Raw genomic sequence first — 15,859 nt, 5'->3', positions numbered from 1 at the left:
CTAGCTGTAATTTCGTTTGACGTTATTTTGGGCGCAATACAAAGTATTGATCATTACCTTTAAAGCCCTACATGGCTTGGACCTGAGTTACTGAAGGGAACGCCTCTCCCTACACAATCCGCCTCACACTCTAAGAACATCAGGTTAGAAATTATTGGAATATATGAAAGCTAGACCAATTACAACTTCCCATAAAGCGTTTACAGCCACGCCCCCTAAACTATGGAACAACTTACTGAAAGAGATCAATCTTATTACCACCTTAGAAGCCTTTAAGAAAACACAAGACGGATCTCTTCTGGCGGGCCTACCCATCTGACATTCTATCTCAAAGAATACTTCCACTCCTGACTTTGATAGCATGGAAAACAGATGATGATTTGGTCATTTTAGTGATTGTTAGTAGTTTTGTTGTTCATTCCATTGATTGTATGTTTAGATAATACTGTATCTTGTATTGTTGATTTTATTCTCTGTTGTAATCCCAACTCGATCCACAGGGAGAGACGGGAAATACAAATAAAATTTATTATTATTATTATTATCATTACATAGAGGGCAGCTTCTCTAAAACATGGCTCCCATTAGGAAGGGTATGAGGTGGATGAATCACAGTTAAGGAGACTCATCTGCTGATATCACTGACGAGTAATCAGAAATCTAGGGTCCGTTTCCACTACACAGTTATAGCATCGTAAAATCTTGGGGTTTGTAGTTTGGTGAGACAATTGCTATACATCTTATTTGGTCTATCTTGAACCACATATCCTGTTGCCTAGTAAGATCATAAACTTGTTGAAGTTTATTAGCTAATTAGCACAAAGGCAGAGAAAGTGGGCAAAATTGATGTGTTTCTTTCACTCTCTTTGGCTGAGCTTCAAAGTATTCAGCCAGGTTCTAAAGCACTGGTGGCCCTCTAGTTACTGTTGGACTCCCATGTTCCTCAGCAAGGTATGCTGAGTTGGGCTGACTGGACTTTCAACCCAACAAGGTATGTAGAGACATAGATTCAAAACACACTAGAATAATAATCCAGTTTGAAACCTCTTTAACTGCCCTGGATTAGTGCTAGGAAATCTTGGGAATTGTTGTTTATTGTGGCACCAGAGCTCTCTGACAGAGAAGGCTAAATGTCTCACAAAACTACAGTTCCCAGAATTTCCTAGCACTGAGCCAGGGCAGCTGAACTGCAGTGTGTTTTGAACTATACTTTGCTCAACATTGCTCCAGAGGAATCACACCTGTCCAGGCTTTCTCTAAATCAATAGTACTCAAAGTGATGGTACATGCTGATCCCCAAGCCACTGAATCCTGAAGAGCTTTCAGGAGGGAAAGAAACAAATTGAGCCATAGGGCACAAATATGGTTCTGGTCCCTGGCACATGGGTAAAGAGGGAAAGATTTCCCCTTTTACAAGTTTGTCTAGTCATACAGTCATCCCTTCTTATATACAGATTTTTTAATACACCGATTCAAGCATAAATGGTTTGAAAATGTTCAAAAAAGTATAAATTTCAAATATCAAACCTTGATTTTCCATTTTTTTATAAGGGAAACCATTTTGCTATGTCATTATATTTAATGGGACTTGAGCGTACATGGATTTTGTTAAACATGGGGATCTTGGAACCAAACCCCGCTGCCCTTTTCATTTTTCCTTATTCAATCCAAAAATCACTACAAACATTAGAATTCTGAAATTTGTTGTAAAGCAGGAGCTGAATGGGTCCTTCTAGATGTAGTACTGAAATGTCCATTCACCTTAGCCAGCACTGGCAATGGCAGGGAATGCTGGGAGAAGCAGTCCAACAACTTTGCACATCTCTGCTGTAATCCTGCTCTTCAGTACTGAAAAGAGTTTGCTTCTCTAAATATGATTATGAATTTGGATAATTTGTTTCTCACTGACAGCTAACTCTATTTATTTAAAATTACAGTGGTAAATGTAAGATTGCTAAGGCACTTTCAACTGTTTCAACACTGTAATAAAAGTGACAAATTACTTGAGCACTTATTTAAAACACATACATCCTGAGATACTAGCCAGTCTTGCTAATCCTAGCAAGAATGTGAGGAAGATGACACAGAATTTTGGGCTGGGTTTGCTACCTGCTTGATGCATTCACAAGTGTTTTCAGACTACTTGGGTTCCGAATGAGTTTGTCCAACATGCAGACAATTTCATCAAACTTCGGCCTGCTGTTCCGGTCTTTTTGCCAGCAATCCAGCATAAGTTGGTACAGAGCAGCTGGGCAGTCCATGGGACTTGGCAAACGATATCCTTCTTCAACAGCTTTAATCACCTAAGAAAAGATAAAACAGGTTCCAGGACATCCTTTTTCAACTGCTGTAAAGAAATTCTTAAAGAAGTCAAATGGCTTTTTGTGAGCTTTTTGGGCTATGTGGTCATGTTCCAGAAGATTTTCTTCCTGATGTTTCACCAGCAACAAGCGGCTGCCCGCCTCACCGGGCAGGCTGCTTTGCCGCCGGCAAGACATGCTGGGGTGAGCTGTGCTTCTATTGGGCCGGTGTGAGGAGGAGAGGTCCTTCTACCTCAGTGGACTGCTCTGGGAGGCAGGAGGACCTCTCTATGGTGTGCCACGGTAATCCAGGGCAGCCCATTGGCTGGGTTGCCTTGGGGAAGGGGCCACCACACCTGCTATGCATGCTGGGGCCTGGCCTATATAAGGGCCATGTGCTCTGGCCCCAGTGCCATTTGCTGCTCGGCTCTCCCACCCTCCCTCCCCAGGGTTGGTGGTTTTAGTCACAACTTCAGGGGTGGCAGCATAGGACATGGATCTGGTTGGTGTGGTTACCAAGGCTACAGAGCACTGGTATGGGAGTCATTAGGTACTCGGGGCGATGAGGGTATACGTTGTGGCCATTGCAGGGGCTTAGAGAACATGTGAGTGGCTGGTGGCATTGCTGCGAGATGGCATTTCTTAGCCCCTAGGTCATCCTATTGCCTGGCAGTTACCAGGCATGCGGCTTATCGAACAACCGAGGGGTTGTTCGATACTACAGATCCTGACCCAAGCTTTGGGCCAACCCTACCAATTTTATTTGCTTGCTGAATAAAGTTGTGGCCTTTCCTCCTGCTTTGGCTCATGTGTTTACTTGTGACGGCCTCCTAAGCAACTCTTCCGGAACATGACCACATAGCCTGAAAAACCCACAAAAAACTATGGGTGCTTTGCAAAAGCATAAATGGACTGACTCTGTCTGCTGACAAGTTCAAAAAAGTTGGGGGAAATCCACTGTAAACTACTGTGGAAAAGAGAACTGTTGGGTGTATATGCTTGAATGCTTGACATATTGGGATGGAAAGGATATTTATTATTATTCATTTTCAGGTTCCCAAAAGTCAGGACACCATATTAGGAAAAATAATAGACCAGCAAGAACCTTGTACAATTTTCTCCCTGTATCTTGAAGTCCCAAAGTGTTGTGGAGAAATTATTCTGCATTAAAAAAAGTCTGCACACACACACACATAGGTTTTTGCACCTAAAGACACAGTCATACACACAAATCCAAAGATTTTTCTACAAATGAGAATTCCTCTGCAACACTTTGGGTTGTTTGAATACCAGGAGAACACTGTAGGGAATATGAATTTTCTCCCTCAGCAGGGAGAAACTACCATAATTATTCATCCATGCACGTGAAGATGAAAAAGTGAAGGCTTTACATCTCGATCTGAGATAGACCTGTAGGGAGGAAATGTAAAGACTGGTGTGATGAACCCTTAATGATGCATTTACCTGTACCTTTTGGCAACTGTTGCTTACATATATTTGCATACATGTAAAAACTGAAAATTAAACAAAAATAAATATTAACAATAAATATTTTTAAAATGAAGATTTGAAAAGTGGTATACCTGGGAAGTAATTGTGGGATACTCTCCTGGTATGTTTGGGGAAATGGACAAGCTCACAATGTGAAATATAGTGTTACTGATGTATTTCAGGCCCCATACAGACAGGCTAAAATAAAGCTGCTTCGGGTCACTTTGGAGGCAAGTTGTTTCAATAATGCATGCGTACTAAGAGTCCAGAAGCCGTGCCAAAGCCACAATCTGGTCCTAAGGACTAGAGAGCAGCTCTGGCACAGCTTCTGGACTCTTAGTATGCATGCATCATTGAAACAGCATACTTCCAAAGTGACCCGAAGCAGCTTTATTTTGGCCTAGCTGCATGGAGCCTCAGTTACTTTTTCCTTGACTTTGAATCAGGAACCACTAGAACCCAGCAAGAAATCCACCAGGATGATGACCAGGATTTGGACATACCAATAACAATCAATAGCAAACAGGCTCCTCCGACAATCGTGCAGTAACTTCAGGGTCTCGGTGTTGTAATAATGTACCAAAAAATTGAGGAAGCTCTCATAAAGCACACCAGTGTCCTCTGGCTGCTTGTCAATAGAGGACAATGATTTTGCAAAAAGATAAGCATTTGAGATGGAAGAAATAGCTATTTCTTTCTGAGCTGTACTGGAGCTTGCAAAAGCTTTTGAGTGCCTTTTCACATTTACACTCCAAAAGGCTGAAATATATGGCCAGACCCAACACAGTAACATCAGTGACACTTTGGGGGCAAAAAAGCAGTGTGACATTTGCTACTTATTAGGGGACTTATGATTTTAAAATCTCAGGAATGCTGTTCTACTTGTAAACCAAGTGTATGGGTAGTGTATGGCTTATTTTAACAGCAGCACTATTTGTTACCACCCCTAGGGTGGCAAATTTGGCATCAGTAGGAAGGACCGAGGTGGAGGACTCAAAAACAGACAGAAGTCTTATGGGGCCTGTGGCCTGCAATGCCTGCCCTTGTCTAGGACTTCATACAAAAGATCAGGAGGAAGATTATCCTTGGCATGGTACAGAGTGCCAAAAAGAGGCGCCTCCCCAGTGCCTTTCTTTGCTCCACAGGAGCGCTGCAGCAACCAAATTGTGCGGTGCTGCTGTGCAGCAAAAAAGGAGTGCCTGGAAGCGGCTCCTTTTTGCTGCGATGCTGCAAAGCGCCAGAGACGGCATGGTGACATGCCCTGTTCGCCCTCTATACAGCACTGCACAGCTGCGGCACGTCCATGACGTGCTAGGGTTACGGGCCATCTGCACGCCCCGCCCTCGAGCAACCCTAGCATGACATGGGCACGCCGCAAAGGGCCCGTCTGTACCAGGCCTTTGTATGTTTGGACTGAGAAAAGACTGTTAGTGGCAGTGCTGATGGTGCACTTACAAAGTGCTTTCCTTACTATATTTGTGGGGAAGTAGCTCAGGCAATGTGAAATCTTTAAAGGGAACCCCAGAAGATCACACTCCTTTCATTTTCAGTAATTAATTCAGAGTAACTAGTGGAGCTGGACTTCTACTGACAATTACTATTATCCATTCTATTGGCCATTCCATTTGTTAGCATGTATTAAAATACTGGTGGTATATCCACACTGTTATCTGTCTTTAATCCCCCCTCCCCACAACTGCAAGCACAAAGGGGTAACTGAAGCATGTTTAAAAGAGTATCTAATCCACCTTTAGAAAAAAAGGGAACATTCTCTTTTTCATTCACAGGCTGAGGTAGAATGTAGATCCAGACTGTTCAAAAACTATCAAATAGACCACACAGCCTTCTCTCCTTTCCCAGAGGAATTGCAGAGGCTAGTGATATGCATGGCCCTGGAGGATTAAGCCATGTGAGTCTGTCACTGCTTCTGAATTGAGTAATAAAAATGTATTCATCCCATGACAGCCCTTCATCCTTAAAAATAATAGTGATAGATGCTGAATTAAACCCTATTCATGGGATGACAATGTTTCTGCCAAGGAAACCTGTCCTGTCTTTGTTGTTTCACTTTACTGCAAAGTGTGTTTGTGCTGCTGAAATGAAAGGACTTACAACAAAAATTACTGCAAAGAAAAAGTGGGGACATTTCTGCAGGCTTCTGTAACTACAGCTGCTGTTTTGCTTCACTAGTTAGGGTTTGTAAGCCTTTCCCTTTGATATTCACAGATCTTTCTGTCATCATGCATACTGATTTCTGTCGTCGTGCATACTGGTCTGTTTACCCACAAAAAAGGGGGGTATATTTTCTAAAATGTACAATCAAACCATATACTGTGCACCACATGCTAGAACAGCTAAACCTTTTCAAAGCTACTCTTTATGGATGTGGACCAATGCAAAGATGCCTTACTGATTCTGAAGAGGTCAAGCTAGTGTCCCAGGTCCAGTCTCACTAAAAGCATTCTTTAAGGATGTTCACAGAAAGATGACCCAAAGCCTATGGGTACTCTGCTCTTAATGCCAGGGGTTCAAACACTTCATAAAGATTCAAGAGCTCCATATTTATTATCCAAAGCCCCCTTGCTCCTGGCACAGTGGAGAAGGGAGCATGCATTTCCTCAGCAACATCAGATTGCAAAGCTCTGTGTAAAACTCTTTTTAAATTCCTGCTCAGCTGAAATTAGACCCCATTAAGAGAATGTCCCTTTTCTCTGAAAGCTTGGACCAGAGATAGTTCTAGGTTTGAGGAGCCCACTGGCAAGTGTCCTCTGATGTCTTCCCATTAGCCCCCCAGGGAGTCCTAATAAGCTCAGCTGGTGGTGGCAGCAATTGCAGCAGTGCTCTAAGAAGCTGGATATAGCCACAATTATACAACCAAAATTTTGCATCACTCAAGAGCATTGTAGGAAGTTTTAATTGGCATCTAGCTCCAACTACCCAGTACCACCTAGAATGCTGATATGTCAGGTGACCAAGAATTAGAATCTGGAGTTCTGTCCCTGATACCTGCCAAACTGGAGAATGCTCCAGGTCAGATTCTTTCCGACCTTTCTTTGGTGGCAAGCCTGGAAGGACAGAAAGCAGATTAAGTAATCTATCATGTTCAAAAGCACAGACAGTGATGAAGTATGAATGGGATCATCAGTATACATTACAGAAGCAATTTCTTGACCATTCACCATTGCTTCTTCTCACTCCATCCTCCCCCACTTATACAATACAATAATGTTCAAACCTGACATCGGACCAGGATATTTATTTGCAAGTACTTACATCCTGATTGGTCATCTCCCAGTAAGGTCTCTCCCCATAGGACACCACTTCCCACATCACAATCCCATAGCTCCAGACATCACTGGCAGAGGTGAATTTGCGAAAGGCGATTGCTTCTGGAGCTGTCCATCGGATTGGGATTTTTCCTCCCTAGGGAATTTTTTCAAAAAGAAATAGAAATCACATGCTTTCTCAGAGTGCCAAGGGAGATCATATTCTGTTTTGAACAAGGTGGAAAAGAGATGTAGAATTTCTAATGTAAATTGGTTTTGAGAGCAGGATGGCCTCTTTCTGTGTTATCTCACCTTATGTGTGCCTGCAGGCTGACTACTAATTGCCTGTCCTTAAGGCTTGTTTAAATTTCATTTGAACACCAGGACACATATAGAATTCACATCTCAATTAGGTCACAGTAGCTGGTGGGGAAAAATCCAAACAAACAAGCAATCAGCACAGCATGCACTCAACAGCAGCTGACTGTATAGTATGGAAATCCCACCACACAATTTTCATGCCAATTTACTGAGCATTTCAACACAATCCTGAGCTACAAAATCAGAATTCAAATTCAGAAGGAAAAAAGGAGATGACTAAGGTCAATGCCAGGATAATCTATGTATCTCTTCATATGGCTGATCTACTAAAAAACCAAAACAAACAAACAAAAACAAAACAAAATAATGGGGAAAATACATAAAAGTTATTGTCCTGAGTGAAAATGAAAATCAGACCAACAGATACATATGGAGTTGTTGTTGTGTGTCTACAAGTCATTTCCTACTTATTGTGACCATAATGCAAAGCTATCACAGAACAAAAAGATTGTTCAGAGGAGATTTGCTTTTGCCTTCCTATGAGACTGAGAGAGTGTGACTAGCCCAAGATAACCCAGTGATTCTCCCTGGCCAAGTAGGGATTCAGACCTTATTTTCCAAAGTCATAGTTCAATGCTCAGACCACTACACTATGCTGGCTCTCAAAACACTAAGCCATCTTCCCATTCACTACATAATCCTTCTGAGCAAATCCTTATGCAAAGGGATCTTGTAGCATCTTTGAGACTAACTATGCAAAATAAGTTGTAGCATAAACATTCACAAACTTGGTCTATTTTCTCAGATGCAGATGTATACCTTTGTGATTAAGAAAAAAGAAAACAGCACCAGTGTGTGTATGGCAGGAGGGGGAAGGAGTAGCACTAGAGAAGTAGGAATCAGAGAAAGAAAAGTAAGTGGGTATGTACACCAAATCCTACCCTCCCAAGGAGAATTTTTTTCTACTTACAACTTATTTCCAATTTATGGTGATTATGGGGATTTCTTGGCAAAGTTTGTTCAGAGGAAGTGTGCCACTGCCTTCCCCTGAGGCAATACAATACACAGAATAAATATTTAAGTGGCCATCCATTTGGACAAATTGGTCAGATTGTGAAGCTTACCCGGATGTGTGGGGTTTATGAAGTTTAGTGTGTTCCTGTTGCTTGTGGAGACATCTGATTGTATTCTAGCTACTCTGATCTAAAGGGAGCTCTTCATGCTCAACCCTAATACATCTGGATTACTGTAGGATAGAAAGTACTGACAATTTGCTAATGGAGGCTCTTGTAGAAGAAACCTACTGATGTTTTGCAACTGTGAAAGTTTTGAAAAATGTCCTGAATTGCTTGAGTATTTTTCCACTGCTTTCCCTCATGCTTCAGCCCACTTACTGCTACTTACCCTTGTTGTGTAGGCAGCTTCAGGATCATCTTCAAGAATTCTGGAAAGTCCAAAGTCAGACACCTTACACACTAAGTTACTGTTGATTAGGATATTTCTGGCAGCCAAGTCTCTGTGTACATAGCCCATGTCAGAAAGGTACTTCATCCCAGATGCTATCCCTCGGAGCATGCCAACCAGCTGAATTACAGTGAACTGCCCATCATTCTTCTGCAAAAATAACAGACAATTATAATGTCAAGCAATTGGCTGAAACAAAATGTGTATAATCTGGAATGGAAAGAGGGGTGAGACACCATAATCCTCCAAGTGATGTCACTGAGACACAATGGGGTTCAATAATATCTTGTGATTAGATGTGGGCCCGAGGTTATTCAGTAACCACAACTATTTTTTTTTTTTTGGGGGGGGGGATAGCTGATTTGTCAAGCTAGCTTGAATATGAATCAATTTATTTATTGATTCAAACATGATGAAGCATCTGATTCAACGGAATCTGATTTGTCTAAAATATTAAAAAGGGAAGCAACATCACTGGTAGAACATAACACCTCTCCTCCCTGCAACTTAAAAAAACAGGACTGATGTTTTTAAAGAAACCAAGAAAAAAAATCCACTATGTGAATATTTGTTGCACAATTATCAGTGCCACAAGGCACTTGCACTGGTTAGAAGGAGAGAGAGATTAATTAGATTGATATAGGGATGACTCAAACAAGAGGAGAGAACTGGAGAGGTGACATTTTCAGATGTGCCCACCCTTGCAATTCTTGCCTAGAAAAGCACCTATTTCTGTTCTGTTCTCCTCTGCTCTAAACTAATCATTGCATCAGCTTTTCCTGCTTCTGAAACGTATGTTATTCTACTTATCTTGTATTGTAGGTCATTTCATCCATAAATGTCCCTGGAAAGTGATGTTGCAGGGTGATATAAAATCCATTATTAAATATACTATTTAAAAAAACTAATTAATGGATTCAGTATCACCTTTCCACTAGAGCTGGCATTTAAAAAAATGTTTTAGTGGTTAGTCTAAGCTTAGTTATGCAGATGCCTTTCATTTCTTTCTATCTGTTGTTTAAGATGTGGTGAGGGGGTAAATTTAACCTAAGGGGTTTTGGTGCTGTAGTATTTTTGGTGATACAACAGCATCTGGCACAATTAGCATTTTAATGAATCTGTGCCTGGGCTGTAGTTACATAAAGACGACTCACAAATTTTCTTGCCCTTTAATAAGCAAAGGAGGTTTGACACATTAAGACACTCTGTCAAAAATACGGTCATTCTTTGCAAGATTTTTTCTCACTTCAGGGTTTTATTTTTTTAAAAAAAAATTGGGGGGGGGAGGGAAATGAAGGCCAAACCATTTTTTTCTTTTTGTCAAAATCTTATTTTGTGCATGGCCAAAGAAAACAGTGCCTTTTGTATCTCCCCCCCTTTTTTACCCAACATATATTTGGGGGGGGGGGGGGGGGAGAAGACCTGAAATGTGAAAAAAAAATCAAAAGCTATTCAAAATCTCTTGAAATCTCACCCAGCAGGATCAAAACCTGTGAAAGCATTTGTTCTTGTACCTGAGAATGAAGTAAGTCATCATTTACAGCCCTGTAGCTTTAGAAGATCCTGTGATGATCCATCTCTTTTTGCCTTCTCCTGGTTCTAGAGTAGCAATGACTATTCTAAGTGGGTTTCAATATTCTAATATGATGTCCTCTGGAGTGGCACTATCAGAGTTGTTGTTGTTGTTATGATGTCTATATTATCTCTTTGTTTATTTATTTAAAAATTTGTATTGCAGAAATTTATTGCTTTAAACTTTAAAAAAATGCTTCAGCGTATGATGACTGTACAAATGAGACCTCCTGTCATCTGCTGCCTTGCTCAAGTCTTGAAAACTCATGGCCATGGCTTTGATTGAATCAATCTCTGCTGTAGACTCTGCCTATAGTTTTTATCTTTATTGAGCATTATCATTTTTTCTAGTAAATTGCATTTACCCCTCAAATACTGAATTGAAATATTATTTCTAGGTTACTATAGCTCAGTGGTCCCCAAACTTTCAGACTATCACCCCCTTTTGCTTGGGCAACGACCCCCCCCCCCGCATATCATTTGATATTCGTTCTACTGCAAATTCAAAATAACCTTCACACCAAGTAACCCTGGGACCAGCAACCAAGAAGCCTCTCACCCATGCCACCCCTCCAGCAAAGGCCAGTGCAGGCAAGAAGCCTCTCACTCACTGTTCAGCCAGCTGTTTGGCTGTTGCTCCCAAGGCAACAAGGTGCAAAGGGAAAAACTTCTCCCTGGCAAGGAAGGACTCTCAATCATTCTTCATTGGGGCAGAGAGGGGTAAAGCCAGTGTGTGTGTTGGGGATTTAAAGAGACCACATGCCCTGGATTGGCCTGGACAGGGAAAGGGAGAGATTTTAATTACAAGAGCTGCTCCAGGATGAAGGACTCTTTCTGAGCACTGACCCCTGATAATCTGTTCTGTCCTTCAGCAAAGACACAGCTTCAGGTGTCTCTCCCTGCCCCCACAAACACTGTTTCTTCTGTTATCTCTTCTTTCAGCCTGTCCTATAAAAGAAAACGGGAACAGCAGAGTAGCTCTAACTTGTCACCCAAGTCCCAGCAAAGCTCACAAAGCTTAAGCAGAGTCCCATATTTGAAAGCTTTTGTTTGCTGCTGCTTCCCCACTGCCACATACTTTAATTCCTTGGTCCAGTCAGCCAGTCTGTCCCCAGATGGTGCTCTTCTGAGCCACAGAAGCAATGTCTTGTGCCCAAGCCTCACGAGAGTTTCCCAACTGTCCCTGCCACCGCCAGTCAAAATGCAGTTAAGCTTGTGCAGTCAGGCAAAAAGCAGGAGATGCCAGAGATTATCACACGAAGGATAAGGATGGGAATAAAGTGGATTGTTTCCATCCTTATCCTGGCCTATTCACACAATTGCGCCAAAGATTATCACACACAGCACGCTTATCCCATTCTTCCCCCATCTGTGAAGTGTAATGGCCTCATCATTTGGTATTAACAGAAACTCCAATTGATACCAAATGACAGGGCCATTACACTTACTGATGGGAGAAGAAAGGGATAAGCGTGCCACATGTGGTAATCTTTGACGCAATCAAGAGAATAGGATGGGATAAGGACAGGAGCAATCCGCTTTGCTCTTGTCCTTATCCTCTGTGTGAAAATCTTCACCATCACACTAAATGATCAGTGAGACTGCATTGTGGTTTTAAGGGACCATGAAAAGAAGTTTCAAGCAACCCTCATCCCCACCATGTTCCTAAAGGCTGCTGGTTCTCCTTTCCTACACACCAATACTTTGACTGAATGTCCCCCTTTTCCTCTCATCGCCTCCCTTCTACCACCTTTCCCCTTCATTGCCCCCCTGGATCTTTCCATTGCTTCTGGGGGGCATACTGCCCAGTTTGGGAATCACTGTTAAAACCTTTTTATTGCTTAATGATTATTCATATTCTTTTAAAACTGTACTATTATACTTGTTTTTGGGATGTCATGGTTATCTCCTTTGAATTTCCTTTTCGAAGGAAGTGACACAAAGTTTGAAAGGAAATGGTAGCAATCAATATAAATGTGACGCTTAAGAGGTGACGCTTAATATGATGGTATTCCTGCTGGTTTTAGGTCTTGATACAAGGTAGGCTTGAAACAGTAGCTAATAGTGTGGGCTCTCAGACAAGCCACTCCCAGTTCATAAGCAGCATGAATTAGTTTGGCTTAGGAAATAGTGGATCATGTGCAACTTCATTCCTGACTTCTCCATCACTTAGATTTCTTATGAAAAGTCAAACAGATGCTGCAGTTAATTTACAGTTAAATGAGTGATAGGATAACACATTTTAGGAGCAAAATATAGCACATTAACCTTTTAAACTATATTTGCCATATTCCAAACATTAACTGCTTATGTGCATTGCAAATGAATTTTCCAATCCCTCCCCACATTTTTCATTAGTTTATATTTTTATTATTAACTTGATTACTGATAGCAAACAATGGGCTGGAACAGATGGCCCTTTAAAGCCACCATACAGGAGGCTTGGGGGTGCAGTGTTTATATGCCACATGTTCCCACACCACACTGAAGCTGCCCGGAGTTTGGGCAGCTGTCCAGATGTGGGTGACTTCAAGTTGCTCCAGTGGTGCAGCGTTTATATGCCACACACCATTGGAGCACCTTGAAGCCACCATGTGGCCACAGCAGGGGAGGAGCCACCTTTTTCCTGGCCAAAAAAGGAGCAGATCTTTGCCCATTCCACCTTTGGAAGGGCAGCTTCAGCTTGTCTGTTTCACCCTAATGTTTCCCCTTTCAAACAATTCCCAACTACTGTATTACAGTTGCTGGGAATTATTCCTACTTCTGCCACAAACCAGAATTTCTGGAATTGCAAATCAGAGAAACATTTTGGAGTGAGGATGTAAATATTGCTCACTTGAGACTCTTCTGTTGTTTGTGTCAGTGTGGGATATCACACTGTCCTACAGACCTCTTCTTCCTGGATTACTGTATATCATTGCCCTTAGCCAAACCAAGTTTCAGGACTTCCTGAAAGCAGAAGTTTAGTGTAACCTGAAATCCCAAATGTCAGTGGCATCCAAAACAGCATATTAAAGCTCAGGTAGCACACTTTCAACAGCTTATTGACTGATAAGCAATAGTGGGTCCCTTGTCAGAAGAGATTTTGATTTGTTTTGATTTGTTTTAAGGGAGCTATCCAAGGTGTTGAAACTATGTAAGAACAGGGTTCAGAAGCTTGAACAGCTCCTTTAGAGCCTTGATTAAAACCTGGAGGGGATTCACTGCTCTACAGACATGGAAGCCAGCAGCTGGCACTGCTGGCAAGAATAGTTTTTTATGGATTCCTTCATAAGGTGGATCAGACGATTCACCTACATATTGATTTCAAGTCTTACCTTCAAAAATGTATCCAAAGATCCATTTTCCATGTATTCAGTCACGATCATGACTGGTTTACCTGGTCAAAGAAGATCAGAAGCCTATCAGTTGTAACTCCTAGAATAGCAGATAGTATATTTTTTCATACAAGTCCTGTCAACTTCAACTCTTTAGTTGTTAAGTACAACACGGTTTAGTTGTACATAGGCCAACCACATTTTGTGGATTTGATTTTTCACAGATTTTATTAATATGTTTTCTCTGAGAATTTTTAGGTCCTCTAGTGCAACTCTGCCAGAACCTGACCATAGAGTCACAATGGAGGACTTAGAGATTCCTAGAGATAAAAAACTTTTCTAGGCATTTATAGGTCTTCCACTGCAATTCTATTTTTGACAGATGTTGGCCACAGAGTTGTATTGGAGGACCTAGAGATTTCCAGAGAAGTGTTCACTCAAGTAAAAGACAAGTGTTTTTAATTTGGATTTTTTTCACTTTCATGGGGATCCTGCACCCCTAACCCCAGCAAATGCGGAGGGCCCACCGTATATAGTTAAGAGACTACATATAGAATTATAGTGTCCAACTGCAGGAAACATATATTTAAAAACTCATGCACCATATATATACCACCAGGGAGCTGGTGAGGCTCACAATTGCCACACTTTGGATGGTAAATTCAGCTTTGTCTCTGGTATGAAATAGATGCTGGCTGAATGAATCAGGTTAGACACAATATATTGCTAAATATCCATACTAATTATGTAATTGGAAAATGCAATGTGTTGTATATAATTGGAATTTTCAGACTACCCAGGTTCCTAACCTGGCTTGGTCATGCAGACTAAATATGCCATAGAGTTAAGTACCCAGAACTTGCCAGAAGGAAAAAGCAGATTGGTAGTTATTGAGTAGGACAGTGTTTCTTTATGACATGAAAAATGAATGTCCATGCTGTTCAATTGACAATCTAAATCTCCACAATTTAAACAATAAATTCAGCACTTAGGGCCAGAACAGACAAGTAGCTTTAGTCAGCTTCAAGCTGGCTTAGGGGCATGGCGTTTTCACGCACCACATCCTCAAGTTGCCTGGAAGTTGTGCCAGTGACAACTAGCCAGGCAGCCTCTGGGCAACTTTAGATGCCCCACTCCGCCATTCCAGCTGGAAGCCAACTGAGGCTGCCATGAAGCAGCTTCAATCCATCCCAATAGGAACAGCTTTGGGGGCTAGATTCTGGCCAGATTGGGCCTACAAAGTGTGCTTGTTGCGGCCCCAATCTGGCTTCGTCAGGGGTGGTTTCAAGACAGCCCTTCCAGTCATTGTTGATTTCAAAAGTCACATATTGTTTTTAATTCATGCCTTTGAGAATAATTAATGTGAATTAATGTGTTAGCATTAAAATGTTTGATAAAGAGAAATGAAATTATGAATGATCTATTTGTTTACAGTATATTCAGATAGTATTGGAAAACAGGTAAAATCTAAGGTGTATGGGCAACAACTGATATTTTTTTAAAAGGGAAATCTCTGGTTTAAAAATCATCAGGTTTTTATCCAGCCTGAGCAGAACCTAAGAAATCATCTTTCTTACAGAATGTATTTGCTTTTTATATTGTGGAGCTTCACCTTCATTTGCATTGTTGAAAACAAGCGATTTAGCATCCCCCTCAGAAACAAATGTCTAAATGAGCACTGTCACATAAAGAGACATACTGTGTGAATTGATAGAACTACAAGAACTATGTCTGTGACAAAGCAGGATAATAGAAAGAAGGGAGAAGGTCAAACTGGGAAGGGAGTCACAAGGAAGTGGAAACCTTGCTATGAAGGTACCAGTTGTTTCTAATGCTAGCCTGTCTCTTAGTGATAGAAGCGTGAGTGATAAACGCATTGTGGAAGCTCAGAATGACCTCCTTGACTGAAAACAAGTTTTTGAATAATGGCCTGTTATAGCTAAGGCAATGGAACCAGGGAATAAAGGCATATGCAAATGATATGAAGGGCAAGGTTGAGGACTGTCCATAAGTCTTGTCCCTATGGACAAGAGGATTCTTCCCAGGGGGAAGAAAACGGGTATCAACATTCTTTCTAAAGGAGCTTAAGACTGACCTGTTCTCACACATATATACAGACCCAAACCCA

The 15,859-nt window shown here is 41.4% G+C and overlaps 1 protein-coding gene across 7 annotated transcripts in view; it reads right to left on the bottom strand.

The window, feature by feature from the left end:
- EPHA5 (EPH receptor A5) overlaps positions 1 to 15,859 on the bottom strand; it is a 289,060-nt gene that overhangs the window by 23,263 nt on the left and 249,938 nt on the right. For all 7 annotated transcript variants that reach the window (XM_089532330.1, XM_089532332.1, XM_089532331.1 and 4 more), the window contains 4 exons: positions 13,732 to 13,793; positions 8,783 to 8,992; positions 7,065 to 7,214; positions 2,110 to 2,303 (listed from right to left, as the gene is read on the bottom strand). In XM_089532330.1, coding sequence (XP_089388456.1) covers positions 2,110 to 2,303; positions 7,065 to 7,214; positions 8,783 to 8,992; positions 13,732 to 13,793 — 616 coding nt within the window. The remainder of the gene's footprint in view (positions 1 to 2,109; positions 2,304 to 7,064; positions 7,215 to 8,782; positions 8,993 to 13,731; positions 13,794 to 15,859) is intronic.

The sequence above is a fragment of the Sceloporus occidentalis genome, unplaced genomic scaffold, assembly GCF_023333645.1.
Source record: "Sceloporus occidentalis isolate IW3139 unplaced genomic scaffold, rSceOcc1.0.p SCAF_7, whole genome shotgun sequence".
In the NCBI taxonomy this organism is placed as follows: domain Eukaryota; kingdom Metazoa; phylum Chordata; class Lepidosauria; order Squamata; family Phrynosomatidae; genus Sceloporus; species Sceloporus occidentalis.
Note: the sequence above shows the minus strand (reverse complement) of the source record. Positions and strands in the feature narration are given on the sequence as shown.